Source organism: Syngnathus typhle, linkage group LG14, assembly GCF_033458585.1.
Source record: "Syngnathus typhle isolate RoL2023-S1 ecotype Sweden linkage group LG14, RoL_Styp_1.0, whole genome shotgun sequence".
In the NCBI taxonomy this organism is placed as follows: Eukaryota; Metazoa; Chordata; class Actinopteri; order Syngnathiformes; family Syngnathidae; genus Syngnathus; species Syngnathus typhle.
In genome coordinates this window covers 11,992,136-12,019,791 of record NC_083751.1, presented here as the reverse complement: position 1 = coordinate 12,019,791, position 27,656 = coordinate 11,992,136, and the positions used below count along the sequence as shown (strand labels likewise).

The 27,656-nt window shown below is 46.3% G+C and overlaps 1 protein-coding gene and 1 long non-coding RNA gene across 5 annotated transcripts; one reads left to right on the top strand and one right to left on the bottom strand.

Annotated features, from left to right (window-relative positions):
• Positions 1 to 9: 9 nt before the first annotated feature.
• plppr3b (phospholipid phosphatase related 3b) lies at positions 10 to 27,514 on the bottom strand. Of its 4 annotated transcripts, XM_061297621.1 has the most exons (8): positions 27,387 to 27,508; positions 20,920 to 21,007; positions 17,425 to 17,610; positions 17,223 to 17,349; positions 16,389 to 16,578; positions 16,244 to 16,301; positions 7,468 to 7,641; positions 10 to 7,144 (listed from the first exon to the last, which is right to left on the bottom strand). In XM_061297621.1, the coding sequence occupies exons 2-8, from the start codon at positions 21,004 to 21,006 to the stop codon at positions 5,897 to 5,899; spliced, it is 2,070 nt and encodes a 689-aa protein (XP_061153605.1). In that variant the 5' UTR covers position 21,007; positions 27,387 to 27,508; the 3' UTR covers positions 10 to 5,896. The 4 variants fall into 4 exon arrangements, with proteins under 4 accessions (XP_061153605.1, XP_061153606.1, XP_061153603.1 ...); XM_061297622.1 differs by lacking the exons at positions 17,223 to 17,349; positions 17,425 to 17,610 and having other exon boundaries at positions 27,387 to 27,514; XM_061297619.1 differs by lacking the exons at positions 7,468 to 7,641; positions 16,244 to 16,301; positions 16,389 to 16,578; ... (2 more) ...; positions 20,920 to 21,007; positions 27,387 to 27,508 and having other exon boundaries at positions 10 to 3,245; positions 4,095 to 5,888.
• Positions 17,562 to 20,266, top strand: LOC133167090 (uncharacterized). The gene is made up of 2 exons (XR_009717904.1): positions 17,562 to 19,522; positions 19,970 to 20,266. It is a non-coding gene; the product is annotated as an uncharacterized LOC133167090 (long non-coding RNA).
• Positions 27,515 to 27,656: the final 142 nt, after the last annotated feature.

The following is a 27,656-nucleotide window of genomic DNA, read 5'->3' as shown; positions in this document are numbered from 1 at the left end:
GCCGTGTGCTGAACAGAAAACTCGTGTTCTTTATTCTTCAACTCCCGAGTACCAACTTAGAAAACACACTCAAGCTCTCGCGATAGAGTATGGGCCGTTCAAAGACCAGCTAGTGTGGGAAATTACAATATTCGTTCATTCATTACATCTTCCCCTCTTTTTGAAAAACAAAGTCTAACTTAGGCTCCACCAAGTGGTTATAAGTTGTAACAACAGAACAGTGTTGTTATTACTATAGCATACCCAACTCTTGTTTCCCCATATGAAAGTTTTCTGCAACTAAGTTATATAACACAAATAACAGTATCTTAACACCGCATCAAATAGCTTATTTGAACACAGCATAACTTTAACTTGTTTTCTCTCTTTTTCTAACTAAAGATCTAACTTTGGTGGAGGCTTACTCACTCGACCTGAGCGAGTGATTGTAACTGTCTCAGTCATTGGTGATGTCTCAGAGGTTGCAATAATGTCGTCGTCCCCACTCTTGGGCGAAAGATCTTGCGGGGGCCCGCTGATAGCCGGAAGTAAGGGAGCAGCAGGCACTTTCAATAAGTGGTGGCGGTTCCGTCTAAAACAACCTCCTTGGGCTGTCGTCACGACATAGGACCTGGGTGCAGAACTGTTACCTTGTACCATTCCTGGAGTAGCCCATCGTTTCTCATTGTCCAGTTTCATCAGGACGTTGTCTCCAGAACTCAGTGGAGGTAAGTGTCGGACACCATTCCTGCGGTCATAATAAAATGCTTGCTTCTGTTTGGCCGCAGCATCTGTAGAGCGCGTCTCCTCCCTGTTGGGCCACCTTGGATCCAGGTTAGCAGACAGGATGGGCAGCGTGGTTCTGATCTTGCGGCCCATCAGCAGCTCCGCTGGGCTACAGCCTGTAGAAGTAGTGGGAGTGCTCCTATAAACCATAAGAGCTAAAAGGGGGTTTTCCTGCTTAAGAATCCCTTTTGCTATCTGCACTGCCCTTTCTGAATGACCATTACTTTGAGCGTAATGCGGGCTAGATGTGGTGTGGATGAAATCTAACTCTCTGCTGAACCTCCTGAACTCTTCGGAAGTAAACTGAGGCCCATTATCACTAACAAGCTCCTCTGGAACCCCAAACCTGGCAAAAGTAGCAGCTAGCTTACTTATAACCTGAGTGGTTGTGGTTGTGGGCAAGTTCAGAATCTCTAGATAGCGAGAATAATAATCAGAAGCTACCAAGTAATTTTGCTTGTTATATTCACATAAATCCACCCCTATCTTTTGCCATGGTCTATCTGGCAATACTGCTGGGATGAGTGTCTCTTTATTCTGTGTGTGCCTAGTTGCAGTGCAGAAATCACACTCAGTAACTTTGTTGTTTATGCATTTTGAGATCCCTGGCCACCACACTGATTGTTTGGCCCTCTCTCTACACTTCACTAGACCTTGGTGACCATCGTGAATCCTGTCTATCATCTCAGATCTCATCACACTAGGAATTACTATCTGGCTTCCCCTGACCACCAACCCCTCTACCACAGACAGCTCCCCCCTTACTTTGTAAAAATCCTTAACTGCCTCGGGAACCTGTCTTTCGTAACCTGCCCAGCCTTTCTGAATAAACTGTTTAACTAGCTGTAGCTGGGGGTCTAGGTCGGTGTGCTCTCTTATCTGCTGCAGCTTGTGGGGTGTTGCTGGGAGGTGGTTGATGACTGCTCCGATGTGCACCATCACGTCTTCCTCCAGCTGCTCGTCGCCGGTTTGTTCAAGGGGCCCTCTCGACAGTGCGTCCGCCACTGCCAATGTCTTGCCGGGTGCGTATACTGTTTCTGCATTAAAACGCATCAGTCTCATCAAGAGTCTCTGGCACCTTAGTGGGACATTATCCAAGTCCTTATTGTTCATCAAAGGCACCAATGGTTTGTGGTCCGTGACCAATGTAAATGTCTCTAGTCCGATCAGGTATTTCTCAAAGCGCTCACATGCCCAGACGCTCGCTAGGCACTCCTTCTCTATTTGTGCGTATCTCGTTTCAGGATCACGAAGCCTCCTGGAGCAATAAGCCATTGGCCTCCAATCTTCACCATGTCGCTGAAGTAGGACTCCTCCGAGCCCATAGGTACTGGCGTCAGCGGACACCATTGTGGGTTTGTTGGCATCATAGAAAGTGAGAACCGGTGCAGATGCTAAAGCTGATTTCAGTCTCCGAAAAGAGGATTCCTGTGCCGGACCCCACTGCCATCTCACACTGGTTTTTAGAAGTTCATAGAGTGGTTGTCCAACTGTCGCCATTTCAGGCACAAACTTTGCTAGGTAGTTGACCATACCAATAAATCGTCTCAGCTCAGCGACGTTCTGGGGTTTAGGGAACTTCTCAATCCCCTCAACCTTTGCTGGGTCTGGCCTCACCCCGTTCTCATCAATGATGTGTCCCAAGAACTTAATCTGCCTCCGTCTGAACTTACACTTGCCTCTGTTTAGTTTCAGTCCGGCTTCCTCAACGACTCTGAGGACCTGCTCCAAGCGTTTGTCATGCTCCTCCTCTGTCTCTCCGTGGACCAATATATCAGCCATGTACACCTCTGCACCTTCCAGCCCCTGTAGTCTCTCTGCCATCTTGCGCTGAAAAATCTCGGGGGTACTCGATATTCCAAATGGAAGTCTGCAAAAAGCATATCTCCCGAAGGGAGTAATGAAGGTGGTTAGTTTGCGACTGTCTTTGTGCAGCGGGATCTGGTAGAACCCACTCGCAGCGTCCAGGGATGTGAACAGTTTGGATCCTGAGAGTCTTGGCATTATCTCTTCCATTGTCGGCAACACGTATTTCTCCCGTGCTACAGCCTTGTTTAGTTTTCTCAAGTCTGCACAGCACCTTACTTCAACTTTGTTGGGCTTTAAGACCGGCACCATTGCTGCACACCACTCAGTAGGTTCGGTTACTTTTTCAACTATGCCTTCAGTTTCTAGTCTCTGTAACTCCTTCCTTACGAGTGGCATGAGTGGGAGTGGGACTCTTCTGGCCACGTGGACTGCGTATGGTTGTGCATCTTCTTTGAGAAGGATCTTTACTGGTTCCGTCTTTAACAATCCAGTAGTTCCGAACACAGCACTGATTTCCTCTACTCTTTTCACCAAACCCATCCTGACCGCTTCTGTGCGACTGAGCAAGCAGCTGTTCCCTTTTATCACGTACACTGGAAAGGTGTAGGTTTCTCCTTTGTACTCTGTGTTTGCCTCGAACATCCCAAAGCACTGGAGTGGACCTCCGGGTCCTGAGAAGGGAATTGTGGTAGGGGTTAGTTTGTACTTTTTATTGAGTAGACTGAATGTTTTGTCTCCAATGACGCTTGCATCAGCTCCTGTATCTATCTTGAAGGTCAGAGGCATCTCTGCAATGTCCAGTGTGACAGTCCATTTCTCGGGGTCTGCTGAGCCAGTGACTTCACCTAGAAAGTGGTACTGGGTGGCTTCACTGAGTTCGTTCACAACCTTGGTACGGCATACACGAGCCCAGTGTCCCTTTTTGTTGCACTTTTTACATACTCTTCTAGCTGCTGGACATTTGTTCTTTTCATAGTGCTGTGTGCCGCATCTACCACAGCTTGTGGACTCTCTTTGAGTATGTTGTGTGGACTTTTTGTGTGGTCCTTTCCGACGTCCTTCTGCGGAAACACTTGCGACCTGGAGCTCCGGTGGGAGACCGCTACCTTGCATGCTAATTTGCTTGGTGACCTCTTCAGACTGTCGTACCTGCTGTATAACATGCGCCAGCGTCAGGTCTACTGTGAGCTGTAGTTTCAGCGACAACTCCTTGTCCCTTATGCCCACAACGAGCCTATCACGAATGTGCTCGTCCCTCTTGTCCCCAAAGTCACAGTTCTCTGCTAATTCATACAGGACTCGTATGTACGCCTCCGCTTTTTCTCCTTGTAGTTGGTTTCGTTGGTAGAAGCACGCCCTTTCGTGTATTATATTTCATCTGGGTATAAAGTATTCATCAAATTTTCCAAGAACAACTCCATAGTCTTTCTTATCGTCTTCCCCCGCGAACTCAAACGAGGCGAAGATTTTCTCTGCTTCACTACCCATCGCGTAAATCAGGGAGCAAACGTGGACCTCACCGCTTTCTGCGTTCAGTTTCGTAGCCAGCCTGTAGCGTGCGAATCTCTGCTTCCACTCCGGCCATTCACTCGGGCGAGCTGAGTTAAACTCCGACGGAGGGTTAAACTTGGACATCTCGGTTCGGTAAAGGCTGATCCCACTCCTGACACCATGTAATGTCGTCCTGACATAAAACAGGCCACGCCGTGTGCTGAACAGAAAACTCGTGTTCTTTATTCTTCAACTCCCGAGTACCAACTTAGAAAACACACTCAAGCTCTCGCGATAGAGTATGGGCCGTTCAAAGACCAGCTAGTGTGGGAAATTACAATATTCGTTCATTCATTACAGTAATATATACTCCTTGTAGCCTGTACCCAAAAAGAGGAGTTTCTTTGCAGCGAGGTTTATGCAAAGAGCTCACGTAATTATATTGTTGCGTTTTGGTGAAGTGAATGAGTATTCCGCCTGCACGACTGGTCTTTGATTGCACCCCGCATCAATGGCAGAACGCGTATGAATTTAAAGACATCAAATGAGAATAATCCTTTATAAAAATTAAAATTGACTGACGCAAACGTGAGTTCTTCATGTTTTTATTGAAAACAACGTAGTGTTGACGCCGTACGACATCGGTTTTCGCTTTCCAAATAAGGTGTGCGCGCTCCCGCGGCAGGGGGAACAAAATCTCACGGGGGAACCAAATCAAGCACAACACCGGGAAGCAGCGTCAGAGGTCTCCGTTGGGCTGATGGCTTGAAGAGGGACTTAAACAATTTTGGGGCTGACGCAATCCAAGTGGAAGGAGGAAGTTAGTTTGAATGTGCCCTGAGCTCCTTGACACTGACGAGCAACCAGGCCATTATGTAGCCATCTTCTCGCCCTAAGCGCGCCCATGTCGAAAATATTGGCACGTAGAGTATAGCTAACAGGCTAAAAGATCAAAAGTCGGTGTATTTGTCTCATTAGGGGTTCCGTCCGAGTTGTTTTGGATGACAGTCATTTGCTTTTCTTGCGCGTCGTTACGTCAACATTAGCGTTTTAGTCACAATAGCACACGTACATTTAGCATCACCATGGAAACTGAACGATCGCATCGCAGCCAAGTTCAGAGCCGAGACGCGGGCGAAGAAGTTTCATCTCATCCGTTGGTCCAGAACGTCACCGTGGCCGCCATATTCGATGTGGCATTTCAGCCTCGTTATAAAACGCAAGTCAAGAAACAGAAATTCCCAAAGCTGCAACATTTGGGAAACCAAAATCAATGTTGATCTTTTCATCTGTTAATTATAAATGTTTGATAGATGGGAGCACTTTGGCAATGTGTTTACAGCTACCAATTGTAACACTGAAATGCAGAATTTTGAAATATCCATGGTGAACATCTCATAACTGCGGCTGAAAGAATTCAATCTTCAATGGCGATGCGACATGAGGCTTTTTGAATAAGGAGAACTAATCTTTGCATTTCACTGGTTTTGATTATTGTATGTTTGTTAGTTTTATCCTCACTGTGAATGATGGCAGTCGCGAGAGAAACTTTAGATTCATGTTTAGTCCAAAGCTTGAGGTTTGGGTGTTTACAAAATTGGAGGTGTTAATGAATCCTAATTGTTGTTGTTCAACATCTAAGTTCAAAATTATGTCCAAATCTAACATGGCAGTGACGTCGACATAAAATTCTGCGCCCATAGTACGAATGTCGTTCAGACCGTGAATCAGAGTCCTCCGCCCACTGCTCAGCAAAGCGGCCAATGAGAATCAACTGATGAATTGATGCGACTGCACTACAGACATGATTGTCTCCAAAATAGAGAACCTTTCAAAAGAATCCACTGGACTCATCCTTCATTGTGCGACCTTGGAAACTCTTGAGGTGGTTCTCCTCATTAGTAAGGTGAGCGCCTCGCTCCAGAAGAACCAGCGCCGTCTTGCGTCTGCTAGCCATTCCTTTGCGCTGCGCATCTGTCAACGCCTCAAACTGTGCCGGCGGTTCATAACTGGCGCCAGCTCGCCGCTGTCGGAAGCTACTGCCGCAGGCGGCGGGATCTCCTTGCTGCAGGCCGTTCAGGTGGTATGTGTCACACAGGTTGGGCCGGGCCCACTCCCAGGGACTTGGTGGCGTTTGAGCCAAAGGATGGTGAGACGTGTGGGCGTTCACGGTGACAACGACTTCACGTTGCTTCTCGCCAGCCGGCCGGCAATGCAGACAGGGGGCGGCTGAAGAGCTGCAACAAACAGTAGCGCTTTCTGAACATTTTTCCAGCGAGGACAGGGATGCCAGAAGCCCCTGCTGCTTGGACATGGCCACCACCTGAAGCAGTCGCGGGTGGTTGGCCGCCACGCCACCCAAAGCTTCCATGCCAGCCTTCTCTCGAATAGCCAACCACTTGGCGCGGGCTAAGGAGCTCTTGGGTGAAATTGGAGGCGCTACCGCTTGCTGGATCTGTGGCGCTCTCGGCGTGGCCACAGGTTTGGCAGCCCAACCCGGAGGAGGAGTGGGGTTGCGGTTGGATGAGGCGTTGCCGGAGGACACGGCAAGGACGGGAGAACATCTGTTGTCTCTCCCCGAGTCGGAGCCGTCTTCGCCAAGTTCGTTGTCATCCCGCACGCTCTGAGCTCGCATCTCCACGGACCTATTCTTCCATTCTGACAAGAGACGCTGTGACGAAACCGTGTCCATGGGGACATGGACAGTCTTTGGACGTTGCTGGAGCGGCTGCACAGGTTGAGCCGGACCAGGAGTTCCGTCACTGACACCGATGCTGGTTCGGGGCGAAGTGTTGCTGAAAGTCAGCATGGTCTCCTTGGCCATGGGACTCCGCGGGGCCCTTAGCTCAATATCCGCACTGGCCCTCTTGATGCTTGCCATGGACGCAACCTCCCTCTGAAGAGGTCCCGGACTGGCTGCTATCTCATCGTTGCTCTCAGAGGCTGAGGCGGGGCCCTTGTTGTAGACTGACTCGTGCCCTCGCTCGGTCAGAGCTCGCAAAGGGTCCTCCAGACTGGGCGGAAGGGGTAGGACCAGAGGCGTGTCAGAGGACCTAAAGTTGGCCACGGAGTGACAAGCCTGCGGGAGAATCAACAGCTTCAAGAGTGTTGCTAGCGAAGGCCAGCGAAGGCCAGCGAAGGCCAGCGAAGGCCAGCGAAGGCCAGCGAAGGCCAGCGAAGGCCAGCGAAGGCCAGCGAAGGCCAGCGAAGGCCAGCGAAGGCCAGCGAAGGCCAGCGAAGGCCAGCGAAGGCCAGCGAAGGCCAGCGAAGGCCAGCGAAGGCCAGCGAAGGCCAGCGAAGCCCGGCAAAGACCAGCAAAAGCCAGCAAAGGCCAGCAAAGGCCAGCAGGCGGTGTCCTGGCAAAAACAATCCAAGGTGGAGCACACGGCGAGAAAAGCTCACCAGGTAGGCGGCGATGAAAGCTCCGACCAGGAAGCCCACGTAGATGTCGGCAGGGTGGCTGCGGTGCTGCGTGATCTGGGTCAGGCCGCTCAGCGCGGCGGCTATGGCGAACACAAATACCAAGACGGGTTTCAGCAGCTTGGTGCGCTCCGAGATGGTGGAGTTGAAGTACATCTGAAGGGCGGAACACAGAGGGCACGTATCCACTGAGACTCTTCTCGCTTGCCTCAAACCATCTACATTTGCTTTTCCACAATCTGATCGATTTGGTGCTTTCTTGTAGGTTGCCTCTGTGCTTTCCCCGTTAGCTCGCCGGGTCGTTAGTCAGCACCCGCCCACTCTCTAAGGTGGACCAATTGGCTCTCCCCACTATGCGCTCACCTGTCGCCGCATCAGTCCGCTTTTTTTGATCGGAGGTGCTTCAGCTATTCCTTTTTGATAAGGGGATAATGACTGTTGGAATAATTTAAGTAAAGCCTTGTCATTTACAAGTTTATGGCTTTCCTTTTTTTCTAGGTTCTTTCTCTTTAGTGACAGGGATGTCTTTTGATCCCTGTCAGCCATATGTATCCTTCCTGTCCTTATGTTATCTGTGTGTTTTTGTTCCTGTAAGAGGCCTTCACTAACAATGAGCAGAGCTTATTTGCATAGGCGAAATGTTCTTATTTGGTTGAAAGAAACTTCATTCCTTTTAGTTAACTGTAGGTTTGGTTCATAGATTGTTGTTGATCAGAACTGTTTTTCTTTATTAAGTGTTAAACACAGGTTGAAGTGGTTGCGTACAAGTTATCCCATATTTACTCAATGTTTGTTCAAGTGTTTAGGACAAGTCACTCATTGTTATTGCGTGTTAATTTACTAAGTAGATAAAGTCTAGCAAAGGTCTAGTTGCATTGTTCCACAGGAAAGCAGCAATTAAAGTTATCTGATCTCACTCGCGGACGACTCGGCGAACAACTGGAGAAGAACAGATGGACAAACTCTGCGGGGGTCACGGGCCAACAATGAAGTGCTAATTCACACCACACTACATTCTTTTGCTAATCAGCGTTGCTACAGACACAATCTCCCCTCCCTTTAGTGAAGCAAGTACTAGCAACGCCTCTGTAACCAGGGCAACCAAAACATTAAATAGAGGATGTCAGGGTTTTCCAAAACTATCTTGATCATATGATTATGTTGGAATGTATGTAACCGGTAATAAATAACCTAGGTAGATTCGTTTTATGCTTATGTTGGTGTGTAACCAGTAATAAATAACCTAGCTTGTCCCATCCTACACAATGTCGTAAAACATCCCCTGCTCTGCTAATCTAGAGGTCAAGGGCTTTAACTTGTCTATTCTGTCCACTGTCACCCCCACCCTTTTTCTCTTAATAAAGATGCTCTTGTGGGAAGCAAGAGTCAGACTTCATTCGACCATCGCTGTAAGCACAGCGACGAGTGAACTCTTCGCCTGCAGGTGTCTAAAACGACTAACTTGTCTCAGAGTGGTTCTTGCAAAATAAGTTAGAGTGAGCACCACTCTAACATTTTGGTGCCGAAACCCGGGACCCTCATACCCGCCATCTGGCTGACGGAGGAAGACGTGCTGCAGTGTCGACAAGCCAGCGTCCATTAGGAGGACCTGGAAAAGAAAGTCCTGGGAAGAGAACTTCTTCGCTGGGCCAGCATCTTAAGTCTACCTTCGTCTGACAGAGGTGGATTGACGGGACCCGGCAATGCAACGAACCAGGGGTCAAGTAAGTTAAAGCCCTAAAGTTGTGGGATTGTGTTGTTGTGAAACGCGTAAAAGGTAGAGGTGCACGGAATATAGCTTTGGTTCGAGTCCCAGGGGAAGAAACAGGCTAAGAAAAGCAGAGCTTCTTTTTCGTTCATCGAAGAAGTGCGTAGATTCTTCTTTGTCTGTTTTTCCAAGCTGAGGGATCTGGCTTGGGTTACAGTCCCAGTGGAAGGAACGTGCTGAGAAACACGGAGCTTCTTTTTTGTTAATCAAAGAAGAGTGTAGATCACAGGTGTCAAACTCAAGGCCCGGAGGCCAGATACGGCCCGCCACATCATTTTATGTGGCCCGCGAAGACAAATTGTGCATCAAATTTGTGTATCATTACTAGAATTGCAAATTGTCTTCACTTTTAATATATTTTTTTGTAAATATTTGACCAGTTTTTACTTGTCTGATTCGAAAACGAGTTATTTGTCAGTTTGTTTTGTAGCTTTTACTGTATAGAATATGAGGTGCTCATCCATTAATTTGGGTTGACGGTCATAATGGCCCGCCAAAAGAAGTTATGACTACAATGCGGCCCCCCCAAAAAATTTGTTTGACACCCCTGGTGTAGATTTTTCTTTGTACGTTTTTCCGGCCAAAGAACAGCTCGGGTTCAAGTCCCAGTGGAAAGAACGGGCTAAGAAAAAACAGAGGTTTTTTTTCTTAATTGAAGAAAGGCGTAGATTCTTTTTTTGTCCGTTTTTCCAAGCTGTTTGGAAGGGTTTTACACCCATCCTGGATAGGCCTAAAAATAAAAAGCGCTGGAGTTTGTGTGATTGAGAGTGACTGGTAGGATAAATTGACTAAAAAGCAGTTCTAGCATTGATCGACGGCAATAACACAGGCTAATAATTTGTTGGAAGGTCAAATTAAACCTGTATTGAGGATCCTCAAAGAAAAAAAAAAAGATTGAAAAAAAACTGGAAAAACTAAAATTAAGATGGGAAAAAAGAACGATAAATCTCTAGCTCTTGAAGGAGATGAGAAGTTCATGGCGAGTAGATTTCTTAATTGTATGCAATACATGCCGAAGTGGAAGAAAAAGTATGAAGTACAAGGAAAGTTGAAATGTAACAAAAGACAGAAAGTTGAAAAGTGATGAGGCTGCGACTATGTTTGTCAGGCCGGAAGACAATGAGGCCACAGGCGCACTGTCCCGGCCACAGCTCCAGCCGCAGCTCAAGCAGAAGAGGAAGAGAGGCATTCCGCTCGTGTGCAAAACTTGTTACAACAACTATGCAGTGGGACAGGCATGCTGAAAAAGTGATCCAAAAAGGCAAATGTTCTGATGTATTTCATCTAGATGATGATAATGATCTAAATGAAGATACAACGATCTTCTTCCAAAGTTACCAAAGGGGAGAGGAAGAGTTAGAGACCAACAAGGCCGAAGGCCACCATATAATTCAAACCCCCCATCAGATTCTGACAACTGTTGGAACTGTGGGAAACGTGGACACTGGTCAAGAGAGTGTTTTAGGAAAAAAAAAGCGGTGCCAGTCAAGGGGCAGAGGAAGAGGCAGAGGAAAAGTCACATTTACAGCATGACAAGCTTCCTCTCCTTTGACCCCTCATGCTAATACAGAGAAAGAAAGAATAGATGCCCATATGACAGCAAAACATGTCATTGTCAGATTATTGGAACATTTTTTGGATTATTAGAGCTCCTGTCCATACAAGAAGTACGACAATGCTTTTTGTATGCCCAATTACAAATGACCAGAGATCAAATTGTGTGTGTACACTAAAGTTAAAATTTGCAAATCAAGTGGTAAATAGATAAGATAAATGAAAAATTAGAATGTACTGTCCTCGTGTACGTGGGAGGGACCAGCTCATGATCGACCACAGGAATTGGCCAGCCTGTGACGAATCATTGGTGCTGGGATCTACCTTTCGCGCACGAGAGCTGTGCATGTGTGTTAAAATGATGAAGATTGGCTAAACTTTTAGTGTAAAGAAATTTGCTAGACTGTGGTCTATTCAATTTGCACCGCAGAACAGAAACGACTTGGAAAGATAAAAATGAGAGGAAAAGAGAGAAATGTGTTTGCGAGCAGAAATTGATCCACACTAGTTTATGTTAAGTGTCGAGCCCTCATGAGGAATTTTAAAAAAAAAAACGACAGAACATGCTTTCAGGAATTGGAAGAAGCAAAATTGTGAATTTAAGACATTGCAATGCTACATTTAATAGGAATAATTGATTGATGGTGTTATAAAATTATACAAACTGCTATATGCGAGCTAAATCTGAGAAATTGAGTTCGTTAAATCTAAAATCAAAGAAAAATTCAGATTAATTTGCCAGTAGTTTTTATGAGTTGAGTTTTTTTTGGATTGGTGGATTGTTCTATCAGGAACCTTGAGTTGAAAATGGTATATGAATGTTGTGTGGTGAGCTTGGATGAATTGAGACCAATGTGATGGAAAGACTCCTTTTTGGAGACTGTGTGTGAGATGCAAATGAGCATTGATGAATGATTGCCTTGAATGATAGGAAAATACAGGTTGAATGGTTGAAGCTGTTGGCGACTACTATGGAAAATTAGTAGAGCGACTTTGCTGAAAGAGTGGTTTTGAGTAAGTTGAATGCTAAAATGAAAAACATAGCTTTTGGATTAATAATTAACTAGAGAAAAAAGTGGAGAACCAGTAACACATGCAGAAGATGTGTGAACTGGGAAATTGAGAAGCGTTTTGGATAGAAAGTCAAATTAAATGATGGAATCATATGTAGTAAAGAACACATTCTCCCAAAACGTTTGTCAAGGTGTGAGGCATGGTCGTTGCCAAGCCTCAGAAGGAGGGAGTGAATAGGACAGATAGTGATAGATAGTAATAATACAACACTTTACGACATATGGATTGTCAAGGTGTGAGGCATGGTCGTTGCCAAGCCTCAGAAGGAGGGAGTGAATAGGACAGATAGTGGAAGATAGTAATAATACAACACTTTACGACATATGGATTTTTGAATACATTTGGTGTCATACTGTGGTAAATTTCTGTTCTGGTATCATGCAATGTATATCTCGGGATTGTTTGGGCCTTGGTCCATGATCTCATTGGCACGAGACATCTGGTTTCCATTAACAACTGACAAGATATGCAACCGAGTGAGGAAAGGGAGGCTAACTCGTAAATAATGAGGAGATATTGGGAGTAATCTGTTGGTCATTTCTTTAAGACCCTTCCTGGTGTAGATAGGTTCGCAACACGAGAGATTTAAAGGTTCAAAAGAAAGACAGTTAAAAGAAAACAACATTATTGATTCGGACAATTGCAGGCTAACAGGAGCATGAGAAAGAAGAGCTAAGAAGCGGGATCCAATTTGATCAGGGAGATTGGAAATTCACAGCACTATATTCTAAGTCACATTTTTGAGCAAGCATGACACAGGTAATAACGTTTGAGAGGTCAAGAGCTAGATGTGGAACGCAGACCTCGTTGAGTTAATCTTGAATTATGATACTGAAGACAATGTACTGTTCCATTAAATTGGAACTATAGACGAAACGTAGCTTCAAAATAGGATGAGTTACAGGACTTACAATATAAAGACAAGATTGCTGTTACTAGGAGATTTTGAAGTTTGGTAAACAAACGTTACTAGCGAATTGATGGCAGCAGCTACATTTGATTACAAGTTTGATGTCCCAGTCTGTCACTCTCAGTGCCAGGATCCCTGAAACTCGATCCCGAGACTCCGCCTGCAGCCGTGGACGACTACGAAACGGTGCCTGGCTTTGAGGCACCTATGACCTTTGGCAAGGACAAGGAAAGACTGTTGTTGTACTTGGAGGGGGACAAGTACACTCCGGAGGAAAGACGACATCCTCGGGGACAAGAAAAGACAGTGAGAAGCGGAGGAACTCACAATGTGAAAATGGACTCATTTGAACAATGGACTCATTCGAGAGTGATGGATGGGTTGGCTCTGAAGCAACAACAAAAGAGCACCAACTTGAGAGGGTGAGGTGCGGCAAAAGATATGGACTTGAAATGTCCGACGGCCAAATTGCACTCCTTGCTGTGGCATTGCTAAATTTGGTGAAGCTTGGGTCAAACTGAACAGGAGCTTCATTGTGCGCTGAGTTTGACAGAACTGAGGAGATTTGTTAAAAAAAAAAAAAAATGATAATAATAATTAAATAATGCGTAAGGCTACAGAGAAAAGCATCATAATCGGAGACTGAACAGATTTGGATAGGACAAATAGGCTAAAACGGTAGGAAACAAGAGCGAGATTTGATGTTTTGGCTCATCAGGCATAAGAAGTAGAAATTGAGTTAGATAAATTTTAGAATAGGACATTTGGACTAAAGTGAATTCAGTCAAGAGGAAGCTAGGTTGCTCAATGTACCTACTCAATAAAATAGTAAGTTCGTTGCACCACAGTGGAGTTTGGGTGGTCAGAAAGTTGGATACGTTCAATTTTTGACTTTCACACAATCATGCATAGGAGTCGCACAAGGTGACAGTTAACAATACAATGACTGCAATAGGGATCACTTACGACTGCACCGACACGGAAAAGTAGAAGCAAGGGAGTTGAGTAAGGGATTATATGCAGAACAGTCCGCTATACAGTTACCAATAGGAGGTTCTATCAAAAGAAGCTACATGAGAGATGTGTAGAATCCCTTTGTCTGTGTTCTGTGTTCGCGCGTAATCTCTGTAAACACAAACCGCTCGGTGTGTGTGTTTATGTGTACAACCTGTGTGGGTGCGAACGTGTTAGGAAGAAGACGGCATGGATAAGGGAATCTCCTTTAAGACAGGAGGCAATAAATAGGAAAGCCCCTGTCATGAACGGTCTTTGGTTAGGAGGAATCATTAGGAAGTGCTCAAACTCTTCTTTCAAACACTCCTATCTCCCTCGTTCAAAAAGGCATTACAATTGACTACAAGAGTTGCAAAAGGCAGACGAAGAACATAGGTAGCATGATCAGGGCACTCAGGCTGAAGGATGTGTCAGATGCAAATTTACTGCCGCCTGATTTTCCTCCTCACAGGTCGACAACCCCATCAATCCAGGAGACTGGGTCTACATCAGGGTCATCAAAGGAAAGAACTGGGCCAGCCATGGTGGGAGGGACCATTCCAAGTCTTGCTGACTACCCCCACCGCAGTGAAGATCGCTGAACAACCCAGCTGGATTCACCTTAGCCACTGCAAGCTACAAGGAGTGCTGGACCCCTCATTTCGGGGTGGTGGCGAAGTCTACGAACAACGATCCCAACTCCGCTAGGCGGGGGTATGTCTCGGTGTTCCTGTCATCTTAGTAGCAATGGGGCTCCACATGCCAGGTGGATCCTCTGCTGCGTTGTGGTTGGAGCATGCTATGGTCTATGGACACATCTGAACAGACCAAATAATAATGTTGACCGTGGAAAACGATGGTCACACAATGAGAACTTTGAGGACTGGTCATGAGACCCCAGAAACCCATACGAAACCAACGCTTGGTACCGGTATGTGAAGGTCACTGTGAGAGCGCACACACAGGTGGGATGTTATGTGTGTGTTCAAAAACTCCCCTTGCTCCACACAAGTTCACTTGGAGGCCAAAGCAATGAATGTCACTGAAGCGAAATGTATGGCATCCATGGGAGGAGTTGGATATCAACACTGTGCTGTCACAGTCAGTGACGCTACCCCTACCGCCCTGGACTCGCAGGAATGAATCTGTGATCAAACTCTTTTGGATTAATCCCAATGTGACTGTTGGAGGACGACAGATGCCACAAGTGGCCTAAACCAGGACGCTACCTGGAATGGACTACACGTGTTTCATCCAAGAAAACAAGACCCACGAATGCATTCACGACAACTGCTCTCCAGGAGGGAACTGGATGGGAGCTTTGGACATCACCGCTGTGTGCCAGGATGGGAGAGCCATTTCAAGGCGTAAGGGCTCTCCTGCCAACATGGCTGCACCATTGGACGGGACCTTCTTCATTCGGAACGGATCGTGGCTTTATTTATATTTTTTATTGATAGCATTCTGGTCGCCTAAGGCAGAGGGACCGTGTGAGACTTTTCCTGCATATTAACATCGGCCAGCAGGTTTTTAGATCACACAATAAGTTTGAACTGGAGTATTGAGGGAAAACCTCATCTTCACTGGAAGTTATTGCTATCATTGGTTGTTGTTTTTGTCATGTTTCACCCTACGCGTCCCCCAACCCGTCCGCTGTCATCTCAGTTTTTTTATTGATCTTTTTTATTATTGTTTTTATTATTTTTACTATTCTTCTTTATATTTTCTTCCTTGTGTTTGGTTGATCGGGTTCACATAATCATATGATAAAACAGGAGGGATATGTCAGGGTTTTCCAAAACTATCTTGATCGTATGATTATGTTGGAATGTATGTAACCGGTAATAAATAACCTAGGTAGATTAGTTTTATGCTTATGTTGGTGTGTAACCAGTAATAAATAACCTAGCTTGTCCCATCCTACACAATGTCGTAAAACATCCCCTGCTCTGCTAATCTAGAGGTCAAGGGCTTTAACGTCTATTCTGTCCACTGTCACCCCCACCCTTTTTCTCTTAATAAAGATGCTCTTGTGGGAAGCGAGAGTCAGACTAAATTCGACCATCGCTGTAAGCACAGCGACCAGTGAACTCTCCGCCTGCAGGTGTCTAAAACGATTAACTTGTCTCCGAGTGGTTCTTTCAAAATAAGTTAGAGTGAGCACCACTCTAACAGAGGAGCACGTGGAGGGAGAACTCAGAATTGATGGAGATTGTAACTGAGTTTCCTCTCTCTATCGTTCTCCTCGCGAGTATTTAGACCTGACAATGACATTGCGCTATCTGGTAGCGCCAAGCGTGACCTCTGTTGGAGTTTTTGGAAATAAATCCCATTTTGTTGCAGGGCTAACGAACGGGATCAGGCGAGCAAACGGGAGTGACACAGAGAAAATTCAGACAAAGCTTTGTGCAAGCGCTCAAGGTTGGGCTTGAGTGACGTTCACCTGCGGTCCAACTTACAGAAACGTACACAGCGGCGAATGCGGACAGAGTGGCATGCTGCGATGGAAAGCTTTTCCTGCCCGGGCAGAAAAGAGCAGAGACGAATCAGTGAGGAAGGGTCGAGCTGGAAAGCAAGCTGAGGCAGCTGCGACGGGGGGCGCACCTGGCGGCGGCGATGGCATGTCGATCGTGTCCGGAGCAGATGTCCTTGGTGATGTAGGTGTTGGTTTCGCAGGAGACGTGGCTGTAGTTTGGCTTGCAGACGGTGAGGAAAAAGGGGGCGTGGCAACCCGTCGACAGCTGGATGATGTCAGTGACCAGCGCCGTCGCGCACAGCCCGAACACGTGCACGCCTGACATGGCCCACCCCACCAGGAAAGAGAGAAAGAGAGCAGGTTCATCAACTGGATGGAGGCCTGCGATCTGACCCCACCAGAAGGGAGAGAAGGAGAGCAGGTCCATCAACCGGATGGAGGCTTGCATAGCACCCTGAGCAAAATTGGCTCTAACCCTAACCCTTTGTGCCAAAACGAGTGATGCTTGGCCACTCACTGAATTTCTTCTAATGAGAAAGCGCCACTAACCCTCCATTAAGGGCACCGAGATGCCAAGAAGCAGATTGCATATTAATTTTCTCTGAGGGCATGCCAATGCATTGGATCCGCGTGGCTGATCGGATCTGCATGGCTGATCGGAGCTGCGTGGCTGTCCCGCTGCCTAACATTCTCGCTTCAAACTTGCCACAACGAACCTGCAAAACAATTCGAGCGGTGCCCGCCATTCACCCAAATGACCCAGATGGACAAACAGTTAGATCACACAAAAAAAAGCAAACAACCTTGTAGTCATTGTTTCTTCACTCTAGTCTAGAAAAGGCCTCTATTTGCGAGGAGTCACGGAGCCCTGAGTGGGTGCACGTCGCCGCCTGTTTTAAGCCTCAGTCTGAGCAGAATATGACGACCAACTTCCTGCTGTGCAGCTGTGGCGGGGCTCGTACCCACAAAGCGGACAGTCCTCCTCAGAAAAGAGTTGAAGTTGCAGCCTCCCGCGGCGATGCTGCCTTCTGCTCCCTGGGCTGTGGTACGGGACTGCAGCAGATAGAGGAAGGCCTCCACCAGCATGATCTGCCACCGCACGCAAGCACATGCGCGTCAGGAGAGGGAGCCGCGGTCCCTCGTTTGCTCGGAGGCGGCAGGTACCGAGGCGGCCGGGCTAGCGAAGGCCAGGCTGAGCAGCATGAGCAGCGGAATCATTTCGTCGCCACCTTCCACGTATGGTTTGCTGAGATCGCGGTCGTGACAGCGGAAGCCGAGTCTCGGAGGCCGCAGCATGTCCGTCAACTCCAGGAAGTAGAGCGACACCATTGAGGAGGCCACGATGGGGAGCTACACGACAACCCAAGTTACAGTATCTCACAAAACGGAGTACACCCCTCTCATTTCTGCAATGTTTTACTTATATCTTGTCATGGGACAACATTGAAGAAATGGCACTTTGATGCAATCCACCAGCTCAGTGGTAGAGTGTCCGCCCTGAGACTGGAAGGTTGTGGGTTCAAACCCCGACCGGGTCATACCAAAGACTATAAAAATTGGACCCATTGCCTCCCTGCTTGGCACTCAGCATTAAGGGTTGGAATTGGGGGGTTAGATCACCAAATGATTCCAGAGCGCGGCACCGCTGCTGCTCACTGCTCCCCTCTCTCCCAGGGGATGGATTAAAATCACACAGGGATGGGTTAAATGCAAAGGACAAATTTCACCACACCCAGATGTGTGTGTGACAATCATTGGGACTTTAACTTAACTTTTAACTTTTTAAGTATTCACTGTAGAGCTTGGATAGCAAAGTAAATTTATTGTTACTTCAAAGTAACTCAAAATACAACAATGAATGTGTAAAATGCTGGCAACAAAAGTGAGTACACCCCAACCGAGAATGTCAAAATTGGACCCAAACATCAATATTTTCTGTGGCGATCATTATTTTCCAGCACCGCCGTAACCCTTTTATAGGCATGGAGTTCACCAGAGCTTCACAGGTCGCCGCTGGAATGCTCTTCCATGATGACATCACGGAGCTGGTGGATGTTGAAGACCTTGCGCTCCTCCACCTTCCGTTTGGGGATGCCCCACAGATATTTAGGTCTGGGGACATGCTTGGCCAGTCCATCACTTTCACCCTCAGCTTCTTTAGGAAGGCTGTATTCGTCTTGGAGGTGTGTTTGGGGTCGCTATCGTGTTGGAATACTGCTACGCGGCCCAGTTTACGGAGGGAAGGGATCATGCTCTACTTCAGTATTCCACAGTACATGTTGGCCTTCATTGTTCCCTCAATGAACTGTAGCTCCCCAGTGCCAGCAGCACTCATACAGCCCCGGACCATGACGCTCCCACCACCATGCTTGACTGACACACTTGTCTTTGTACTCTTCACCTGGTTGCCGCCACACACGCTGGACAGCATCTGAACCAAATACCATTTTTTTCCATGTATAATGCGCAAAATGTAACTAATTTATTGTCCTAAAATCTGGGGTGCGCATTATACATGGGTACAAAAAAATATATATATATATATATATATATATATTTTTTAAATCCGGGTATCATACGGAGGCCGCCATTACAGATGCGCTTTCTTCTCTGCTGTTCACTTCAAACACGCTCCATACGAACACAATGCTCTCGTATCAGACGCTTGCTAGATCACCTGCTCGTTTGCTGTCACAATGTACCCTACACAAATCCAAAACATTTCTTCGCTATTGAGTATGCTAGCGCATGCGCAGTGATACTGACCGGCGGAATAACATCCGGTTGTTCCCAAAGATGATCTTTTTTCTGAAATAATTTTACGTTCACGGACTTAACTAGGAGTCAAAATTTGGGTGCGTATTATACATGGGTACAGGCTTTTTTCCAGCATCGACATGCCATTTTTAGGGTGCGTATTATACATGGGGGCGCATTATACATGGAAAAAAACGGTATGTTTATCTTGGTCTCATCAGACCACAGGACATGGTTGCAGTAACCCATATCCTTAGTCTGCTTGTCTTCAGCAAACCTTTTGCAAGCTTCCTTGTCCATCTTTTTTAGAAGAGGCTTTTTCCTGGGACGACAGCCATGCAGACCAATTGAATGCAGTGTGCGCAGTATGGTCTGAGCACTGACAGACTGAGCCCCCACCCCTTCAACCTCTACAGCAATGCTGGCAGCACTCATATGCCTGTTTTCCAAAGGCAACCTCTGAATATGACGCAGCGCGCGCACTCAACTTCTTTGGTCGACCATGGTAAGGCCTGTTTTGAATGGAACTTGTCCTCTTAAACCGCTGTATGGTCTTAGCCACCGTGCTACAGCTCAGTTTCAGGGTGTTGGCAATCTTCTTATAGCCTAGGCCATAGGTCGGCAACCCATGGCTCCGGAGCCACATGTGGCTCTTTCATCCTTCTATTGTGGCTCCCTGTGACTTTGGAAAATAATGAGTATTTTATAAAAATTTAATTTCATTTTAGTTTGTTCATTTTAAAATATAATTGTGAATCTGAAGATTATGATGAACTTGTAACATTAAAATTAAACGTTTTTAATATTTTTACCGCCCAAAATATGCGTCACATCCGCCGATGTGCGACATTCAAATTGCTGGCGTCCCTCACGTCCGGCAGCCGTCGTTTTTTCAGCACACTACCAGCGTGATAACTATATATTAAGTGAAGTAGTCCTTTTTTTGATTCAGGAGGACAACTGGCTGCACACTCCAGTACACGCGATGGGACAGAAGCAGACTATGCATTTTTTTGCTTTGCATTGTTCGTTCAGTCCTGGTGGATAATATTTGGATAAGTTTGGATTTTTATATCATAAATAAGAGGACAGTTTGCATTTTTTGTTCAGTGGGTTGGGTAAGTTTAGATTTTTATTTCTTAAATACGAGGACTCAAATAGACACTGGGTATTTTATTTGAAATTAAGCATCAACCAAGTGTAAAATGCTTTTTGTTACATACAGAAATAAAATTCTGTGTTCTCTGCAGCAGTTCGTTGATTTCATTTTCATAAATGCAATAGTTTTTTGTACATAGCATAATATATACATGCATAATATATATATAATGATGTCAAAATGGGTTGTGGCTCCGGGTGCCTTCTTTTCATTGGGGGGGGGGTCCCAAATGGCTCTTTGTAAAAAAGGTTGCCGACCCCTGGCCTAGGCCATCTTTATGTAGAGCAATAATTCTTTTTTTTAGTTCCTGAGAGTTCTTTGCCATGAGGTGCCATGTTGAACTTCCTATGACCAGTCTGAGAGTGAAAATACCTAATTTAATACACCTAATCCCCAATCACACCTAACACCTCATTACACTAACTAGTCGCATTACACAGGGAAGAAAAATGCCTAATTGGTCCAAATTTTGGCTTAATTTTGAGATTAATTGGGGTGTACTCACTTTTGTTGCCAGCATTTTACACATTCATTGTTGTATTTTGAGTTACTTTGAAGTAACAATAAATTCACTTTGCTATCAAAGCTCTACAGTGACTACTTAACATTGTATCAAAGTGTCATTTCTTCAGTGTTGTCCCATGACAAGATATAATTAAGACATTGCAGAAATGAGAGGGGTGTACACACTTTTGTGAGATACTGTAACTGCTGCGTGCATGTGTGCGTGTGTGTGCGATTACCTCGACAAAGTAGAAACATGGCAAGAGGTTGAGACTGGCCTTGGACCATTTCTTTTTTATCTTGTCGGATGGCGAACTCATCATCATCCTGGAACACACGATACAAACACGACGTCATAAGCCGAGTGCATGGCAAACCGAAACAACAAAATACTGATGGTGTCGGGGTGCACTTGCCTGTCTTGTGTGCCGACACCGTGAGTTTGATTCCCGCATATTTTTATTTTTTTTTGGTATGGCGCCAATGTGAGTGGCAGCCTCCCAGCAGTGTTCTCGCTTTTTCTCTTTATTTCCTTCTTTTCTCCTTTTTCTTTCTGGCTTTTTGTCCATTTGGCGATGCTGGTGCCTTCTACCGCACCTTCGAATCGGATATTTTTTTTCCCTGGGACCGGGATAGCTGCGCATAGGGGTGTAAATCGCGGGTTTTGTCACGATACGATATCATATCGATACAAAGAACTACGATACGATATTTGCCGATATCTTAAAGCCTGCTGCGATTCATTCACGATATATCGCGATATAGTGCTCTACGATGGATTTAAATAAAAAATATAGAACAATATCCTGATTTATAACAGTTCATACGCAAAATCAACAAGGTACTGCAAACTCTTTATTTAGGAAATTACAAGAGTATTGTAGTATACAAAGTGCTTATTTTAACACTGAACTTTGATGTCGTGTTTTTTCTTTAAATATGCGGCGAGATTTGTCCTCCCTGAATATTTGATCACCGCATGGCAGGATTTACAAACTGCACGTGTCTTGTCCGTTGAGCCATCTTTTCTTTGGAATCCAAAGTGCTTCCAAACGAATGACTAAAGGGGAGCAAATTTCCTCGTCTTTTTGGACACTAGCCATAGCACCAGCCCAGGAGCCGCGTACTAGTTGTCGACTCCCCTTTCACGTGCCTGCTCTGCTCACAACACACGCGCACTGCTCCCGGAAAGAGGAAGCAAGCAACAATGAACTGGATTTCAAAATAAAGTCGCGTCTAATGTCCGAGGTCAAACACGGCGATATAAATCGATGTTTACGTTTAGCATCGATGCCGATAAATCGTAGAGCATTATATCGATTAATCGATGTGTATCGATTAATCGTTACACCCCTAGCTGCGCACATTGGTCGAGACCGGCGTAACTCTACGACGGCTTCCTGCTTATCCGGCCGGTGCTCACCGGGTCCCTCGCCTTGGCCTCGCAGTTGTGACCCCTGTGGGGAGTTCGCTCCCTCGTGCTCGTCGGAACCAACGACCTTCGCCGTCCTAGCCCCGTGGTGACCATCTGCACGTGCCCCGACTGGGTGCCCAGGTCGCTGCTCACACGTTTGCCTGCTTTGTGATGTTTTCACCGATTCACGACCACGTTCCATTGGGCGCCGTTGAATTAGACTGCCCTTACACCTATTTATGGACCCCGTGGTGGCTATTTTGTGTGTTTTGGGGTGTTCTCTGATATTGAGGGGAGCTGGTTGGCCGTTGTTACTTTTTTCCTTTGTCTTTTTGCTTTGCTTTGATGAGTTTCATCTTTCACACTTTCTGGCTTTCTTTGTGGCGCCGTTGTGTGGCAGCCTTATGAGAGCCTATTGAGTTGCGCTCATGCCATCTGTGTGTCTTTTGTATACCCGTTCTGTGGTATGGATACTGCTGGGGCCTGAATTTCCCCACCCCCGGGTATCAAAAAATGTTCAATCAATCAGATCAAATCAATCATATGAACGTGTGTGTGTGCATGCGTGTGTGCATGCGTGTGTGCATGTGTGCATGTGTGCATGCGTGTGTGCATGTGTGCGTGTGTCCAAAAAAAAGAAACGTGGTACACGCAGTAATTGAGGGCGCCAGGGTCCCACACAGCAGCAGTTTTTGTCACGGGCAACGTGGGCGGCGCAGGGCCGCATTTCTTAAGTCACGTGGGGGGCGGCAAGAGCGTCCCCTCACCCCCAAAACAAATAATTTCACTGTTTATCACTGTGTGGAGAATTGGCAATTTAACGCCCCATTCAGCTGCAGGCTGGTTGGACGAGCCTGAGGCAAGTGGGGAGTTTCCGGATTAATGTAACAAATCAGTGAGCGATTGGCAGAATTATGGTAGTCGAAATCAGGCATAATAGTACTTGAATTGTGGCTGCTGAACTGCAAAATGTGGCTAAATCGATCGTCCTTAAATCTCTTTTAGTCCTCAGTGCTGTCAGAAATGGATATTTAAATATAGATTTGTCACAGGCATCAATTCTAAGGCTGCCAATGTCATGACTATGTCGTATATAGGCGTCAACTTTAATTTGTTTTAGCTCCTACATCAAAGTCAAAGTCAAAGTCAGCTTTATTGTCAATCTCTCCACGTCACAACACACAAAGAGACCGAAATTACGTTTTTCTCTATCCCACGGTGACGAGACACATAACACGATAGACATACATGTACGCGACACAATATAAAAACAAGAAGGCAAAAATTCTAACAATCAATAGTAAGAGTGATGAATAAATAATAAATAAACAGATAACACAATAAATAACGGAGCCAGCAAGCATAGCGCAAAAGTAAAAAACATCATAAACAAAAAGGCACAAACAATAAATAAGAGTAATAACAAATAATAAATAATAAGAGCCAGTGTGCATTCAGACAGTTCAGACAGTGAAAGTACAGGACGCTACGCAGAACGGGGGAGCGAGTTCAGGATCCTAACAGCCTGGAGCATGAAGCTGTTTGAGAGTCTGGAGGTGCGGGAGCGCAGACTTCTGTACCTCTTCCCAGAGGGCAGAAGCTCGAACAAAGAGTGAGCGGGGTGACTCGCATCACTCACAATCGTGGTCGCCTTGCGGGTGAGATGGGAGGTGTAAATGTCCTTCAAGGAGGGGAGCGAAGCACCAGCAATCTTACCAGCCGTGTTCACTATGCGCTGCAGGGCCTTCAAGTTGTAGTCAGTGCAGCCGCCACCCCAAACAGCAATACAGCTGGAGAGGACGCTCTCAATGGTGCCGCGGTAAAATGCAGTCATGACGGCCGGAGGAGCGCTCGCTCGCCTAAGTTTCCGCAGGAAGTACAGGCGGCGCTGGGCTTTCTTTGCCAGTGAAACGTGGTACACGCAGTAATTGAGGGCGCCAGGGTCCCACACAGCAGCAGTTTTTGTCACGGGCAACGTGGGCGGCGCAGGGCCGCATTTCTTAAGTCACGTGGGGGGCGGCAAGAGCGTCCCCTCACCCCCAAAACAAATAATTTCACTGTTTATCACTGTGTGGAGAATTGGCAATTTAACGCCCCATTCAGCTGCAGGCCGGTTGGACGAGCCTGAGGCAAGTGGGGAGTTTCCGGATTAATGTAACAAATCAGTGAGCGATTGGCAGAATTATGGTAGTCGAAATCAGGCATAATAGTACTTGAATTGTGGCTGCTGAACTGCAAAATGTGGCTAAATCGATCGTCCTTAAATCTCTTTTAGTCCTCAGTGCTGTCAGAAATGGATATTTAAATATAGATTTGTCACAGGCATCAATTCTAAGGCTGCCAATGTCATGACTATGTCGTATATAGGCGTCAACTTTAATTTGTTTTAGCTCCTACATCAAAGTCAAAGTCAAAGTCAGCTTTATTGTCAATCTCTCCACGTCACAACACACAAAGAGACCGAAATTACGTTTTTCTCTATCCCACGGTGACGAGACACATAACACGATAGACATACATGTACGCGACACAATATAAAAACAAGAAGGCAAAAATTCTAACAATCAATAGTAAGAGTGATGAATAAATAATAAATAAACAGATAACACAATAAACAACGGAGCCAGCAAGCATAGCGCAAAAGTAAAAAACATCATAAACAAAAAGGCACAAACAATAAATAAGAGTAATAACAAATAATAAATAATAAGAGCCAGTGTGCATTCAGACAGTTCAGACAGTGAAAGTACAGGACGCTACGCAGAACGGGGGAGCGAGTTCAGGATCCTAACAGCCTGGAGCATGAAGCTGTTTGAGAGTCTGGAGGTGCGGGAGCGCAGACTTCTGTACCTCTTCCCAGAGGGCAGAAGCTCGAACAAAGAGTGAGCGGGGTGACTCGCATCACTCACAATCGTGGTCGCCTTGCGGGTGAGATGGGAGGTGTAAATGTCCTTCAAGGAGGGGAGCGAAGCACCAGCAATCTTACCAGCCGTGTTCACTATGCGCTGCAGGGCCTTCAAGTTGTAGTCAGTGCAGCCGCCACCCCAAACAGCAATACAGCTGGAGAGGACGCTCTCAATGGTGCCGCGGTAAAATGCAGTCATGACGGCCGGAGGAGCGCTCGCTCGCCTAAGTTTCCGCAGGAAGTACAGGCGGCGCTGGGCTTTCTTTGCCAGTGATGCGGTGATTCCCTGAAAGCGCTGTTTCTCGGGGGGTAGTCCCATCCATCCATCCGTCCGTCCGACCGTCCGTCCGTCCGTCCATCCATCCATCCATCCATCCATCCATCCATCCATCCATCCATCCATCCAATCGACAGAGGACACCCTGAACTGGTTGCCAGCCAATCGCAGGGCACAGAGACGAAAAACCATTCGCACTCACACACCAGGGGCAATTTGGAGTGATCATTCTGCCGACCAAGCATGTTTTTGGGATGTGGGAGGAAACCGGAGCGCCCGGAGAAAACCCACGCGGACCCGGGGAGAACATGCAAACTCCACAGATACGGAGGTGGAATCGAACCTAACTGTGAGGTGGTCGTGCTAAGCAGTGCGTCACCGAACCGCCCCGTTTATTTTCAGATTCAAGTTTTTTTTCCCCAAGTACACAACTTTTGACCCCAATCTAACGCCATGGATCATCGTGTTTTTTGTGAACTCCCAAATACGGCGAGAATTCAGCTTGATCACAAGCTTAAAGACAGCATGGCACCCCTTTTGAAATCTTAAATTGTGACAGCATAGCCTAAAACATTTTAAATCAATTACTTTTTGAATAATATAGGACTTAAAAGAGACCAGAAAACACAAAATATTCATATATAAAAACAAGGGGTCTTTATTACATGCTATATTAGGGGGCAAATGTAGCAACACCGATGCGTCGCTGATGTGCCGAGCTCATAGAGCGAAGCCCTGTGTCGGAGCACGTAGCGCTTTAAAGAAGTCACGTGAATGAAACAGCAGCAGTATCGCCTGTCAGGGAAGCGCGCCAAACCTGTTAAAGGAAGCGCATTGTCAACGGGATGGACCTGCCAAAACAATATCTGATCTTTTGCGATTCAACGTGGAAGTTATCAAGAATTATGGAGCAGCCCCAAGTCAGACATTGGGACAATCAAAAGGCCCATTACACTGCACTCCAGCCTCATCTGTGCCGACCGAAACAGCAGCAGTATCGCCTGTCAAGGAAGCGCGCCAAACCTCTGTTAAAGGAAGCGCATTGTCAACGGGATGGACCTGCCAAAACAATATCTGATCTTTTGCGATTCAACGTGGAAGTTATCAAGAATTATGGAGCAGCCCCAAGTCAGACATTAGGACAATCAAAAGGCCCATTACACTGCACTCCAGCCTCATCTGTGCCGTGTGAGCGGGTGTTTTCAACGGCTGGAGAAATTGTGTCCGAAAAGCACAACAGGCTAAATGTCAAAACATTGGAAAAACTTATTGTTTTAAATAAAAATTTGTACAAAGCAAACCCCAATGCACAAGCGTCTTCTTTCACAACACGTTCACCTAGATTTTCATGTTGTGATACATGTTCACATTATTGACTGTAACAAAAAAGAAAAATATATTTTAAATTTAAAAATGCGAAAGAATACAATATAAATTATAATTACTTAAATTAATTAATGTATATACTAGCTCATCAAATCAGTGTCAGATGAGTCTGTCGACTGCGTTGCCTGTAGTATTTTTAAGGTCAGGCAGGTGTCAGCACTCAGTGACAGTATCATAACAGTTCGGCAATGTGTCGAAACGCTTCACGACACCTCATTGACCAATCACAACAGTGTTCACCGTTGATATGGAAAAGACCCAAATGTGATGTGAACACACCACGTAGACTAGGGGTCTCAAACTCCAGTCATCGGGGGCCGCATTCCTACATGGTTTCCAAGTTTCCCTCGTTAAACACACCTGATTCAAATGATCAGTTCATCCTCACCTTCTGCAGGAGCCTGATAATTGAATCAGGTGTGTTTAACGAGGGAAACTTGGAAAACATGTAGTAATGCGGCCCCCGAGGACTGGAGTTTGAGACCCCTGGTTGTATCGCAAACCCGAACACTGGACGAGCTGTCGCTGGTACGCACACGCTTAGGTTACATACACCCATCCACGTGCGTCATGTCATCACAGCAGCTGCACTCAGACGGGGCGTGGCCTACCGAAGAACAGTTTTGCTTGAATTCAACCGTATGTAATTAGAAACACAGTACGTTGCTCTCGCCCGCACCTAGTGCAGTGAGAAAGGCGGCGCAAATGGCGTCACGGGTCTCACCTGATCAGATGCTCTACTGTCACCTTGAACACAGGAAGACAAAGACGGGAAACGCCTGCACGACCGTCTTGTCCGCAGAGCTCGTCAAGAAGAAGATGCACGCGCCCGCGCGCTGCAGTGTCACATGGGCGCGTGCGCCTGTTACCTAGTTAAATGTCGCGACGCCATTGGCGAAAATAGAACGCCCAACGCCACTCATTTGTTCCAAAATGTGCCAAACTCTTGAAGGCGCAACGATTACAGCGACGAGATTTCACATGACCAAATAAT

Bases quoted from the DNA above. Each gene is read 5' to 3' on its own strand.
- plppr3b (XM_061297619.1), bottom strand. From the start codon at position 4,209: ATGTCCAAGTTTAACCCTCCGTCGGAGTTTAACTCAGCTCGCCCGAGT. The intron at 3,246-4,094 runs GTGAGGTCCACG...TTCCCTTCTCAG, and splicing joins GAAACTGAACGCAGAAAGCG to GACCCGGAGGTCCACTCCAG.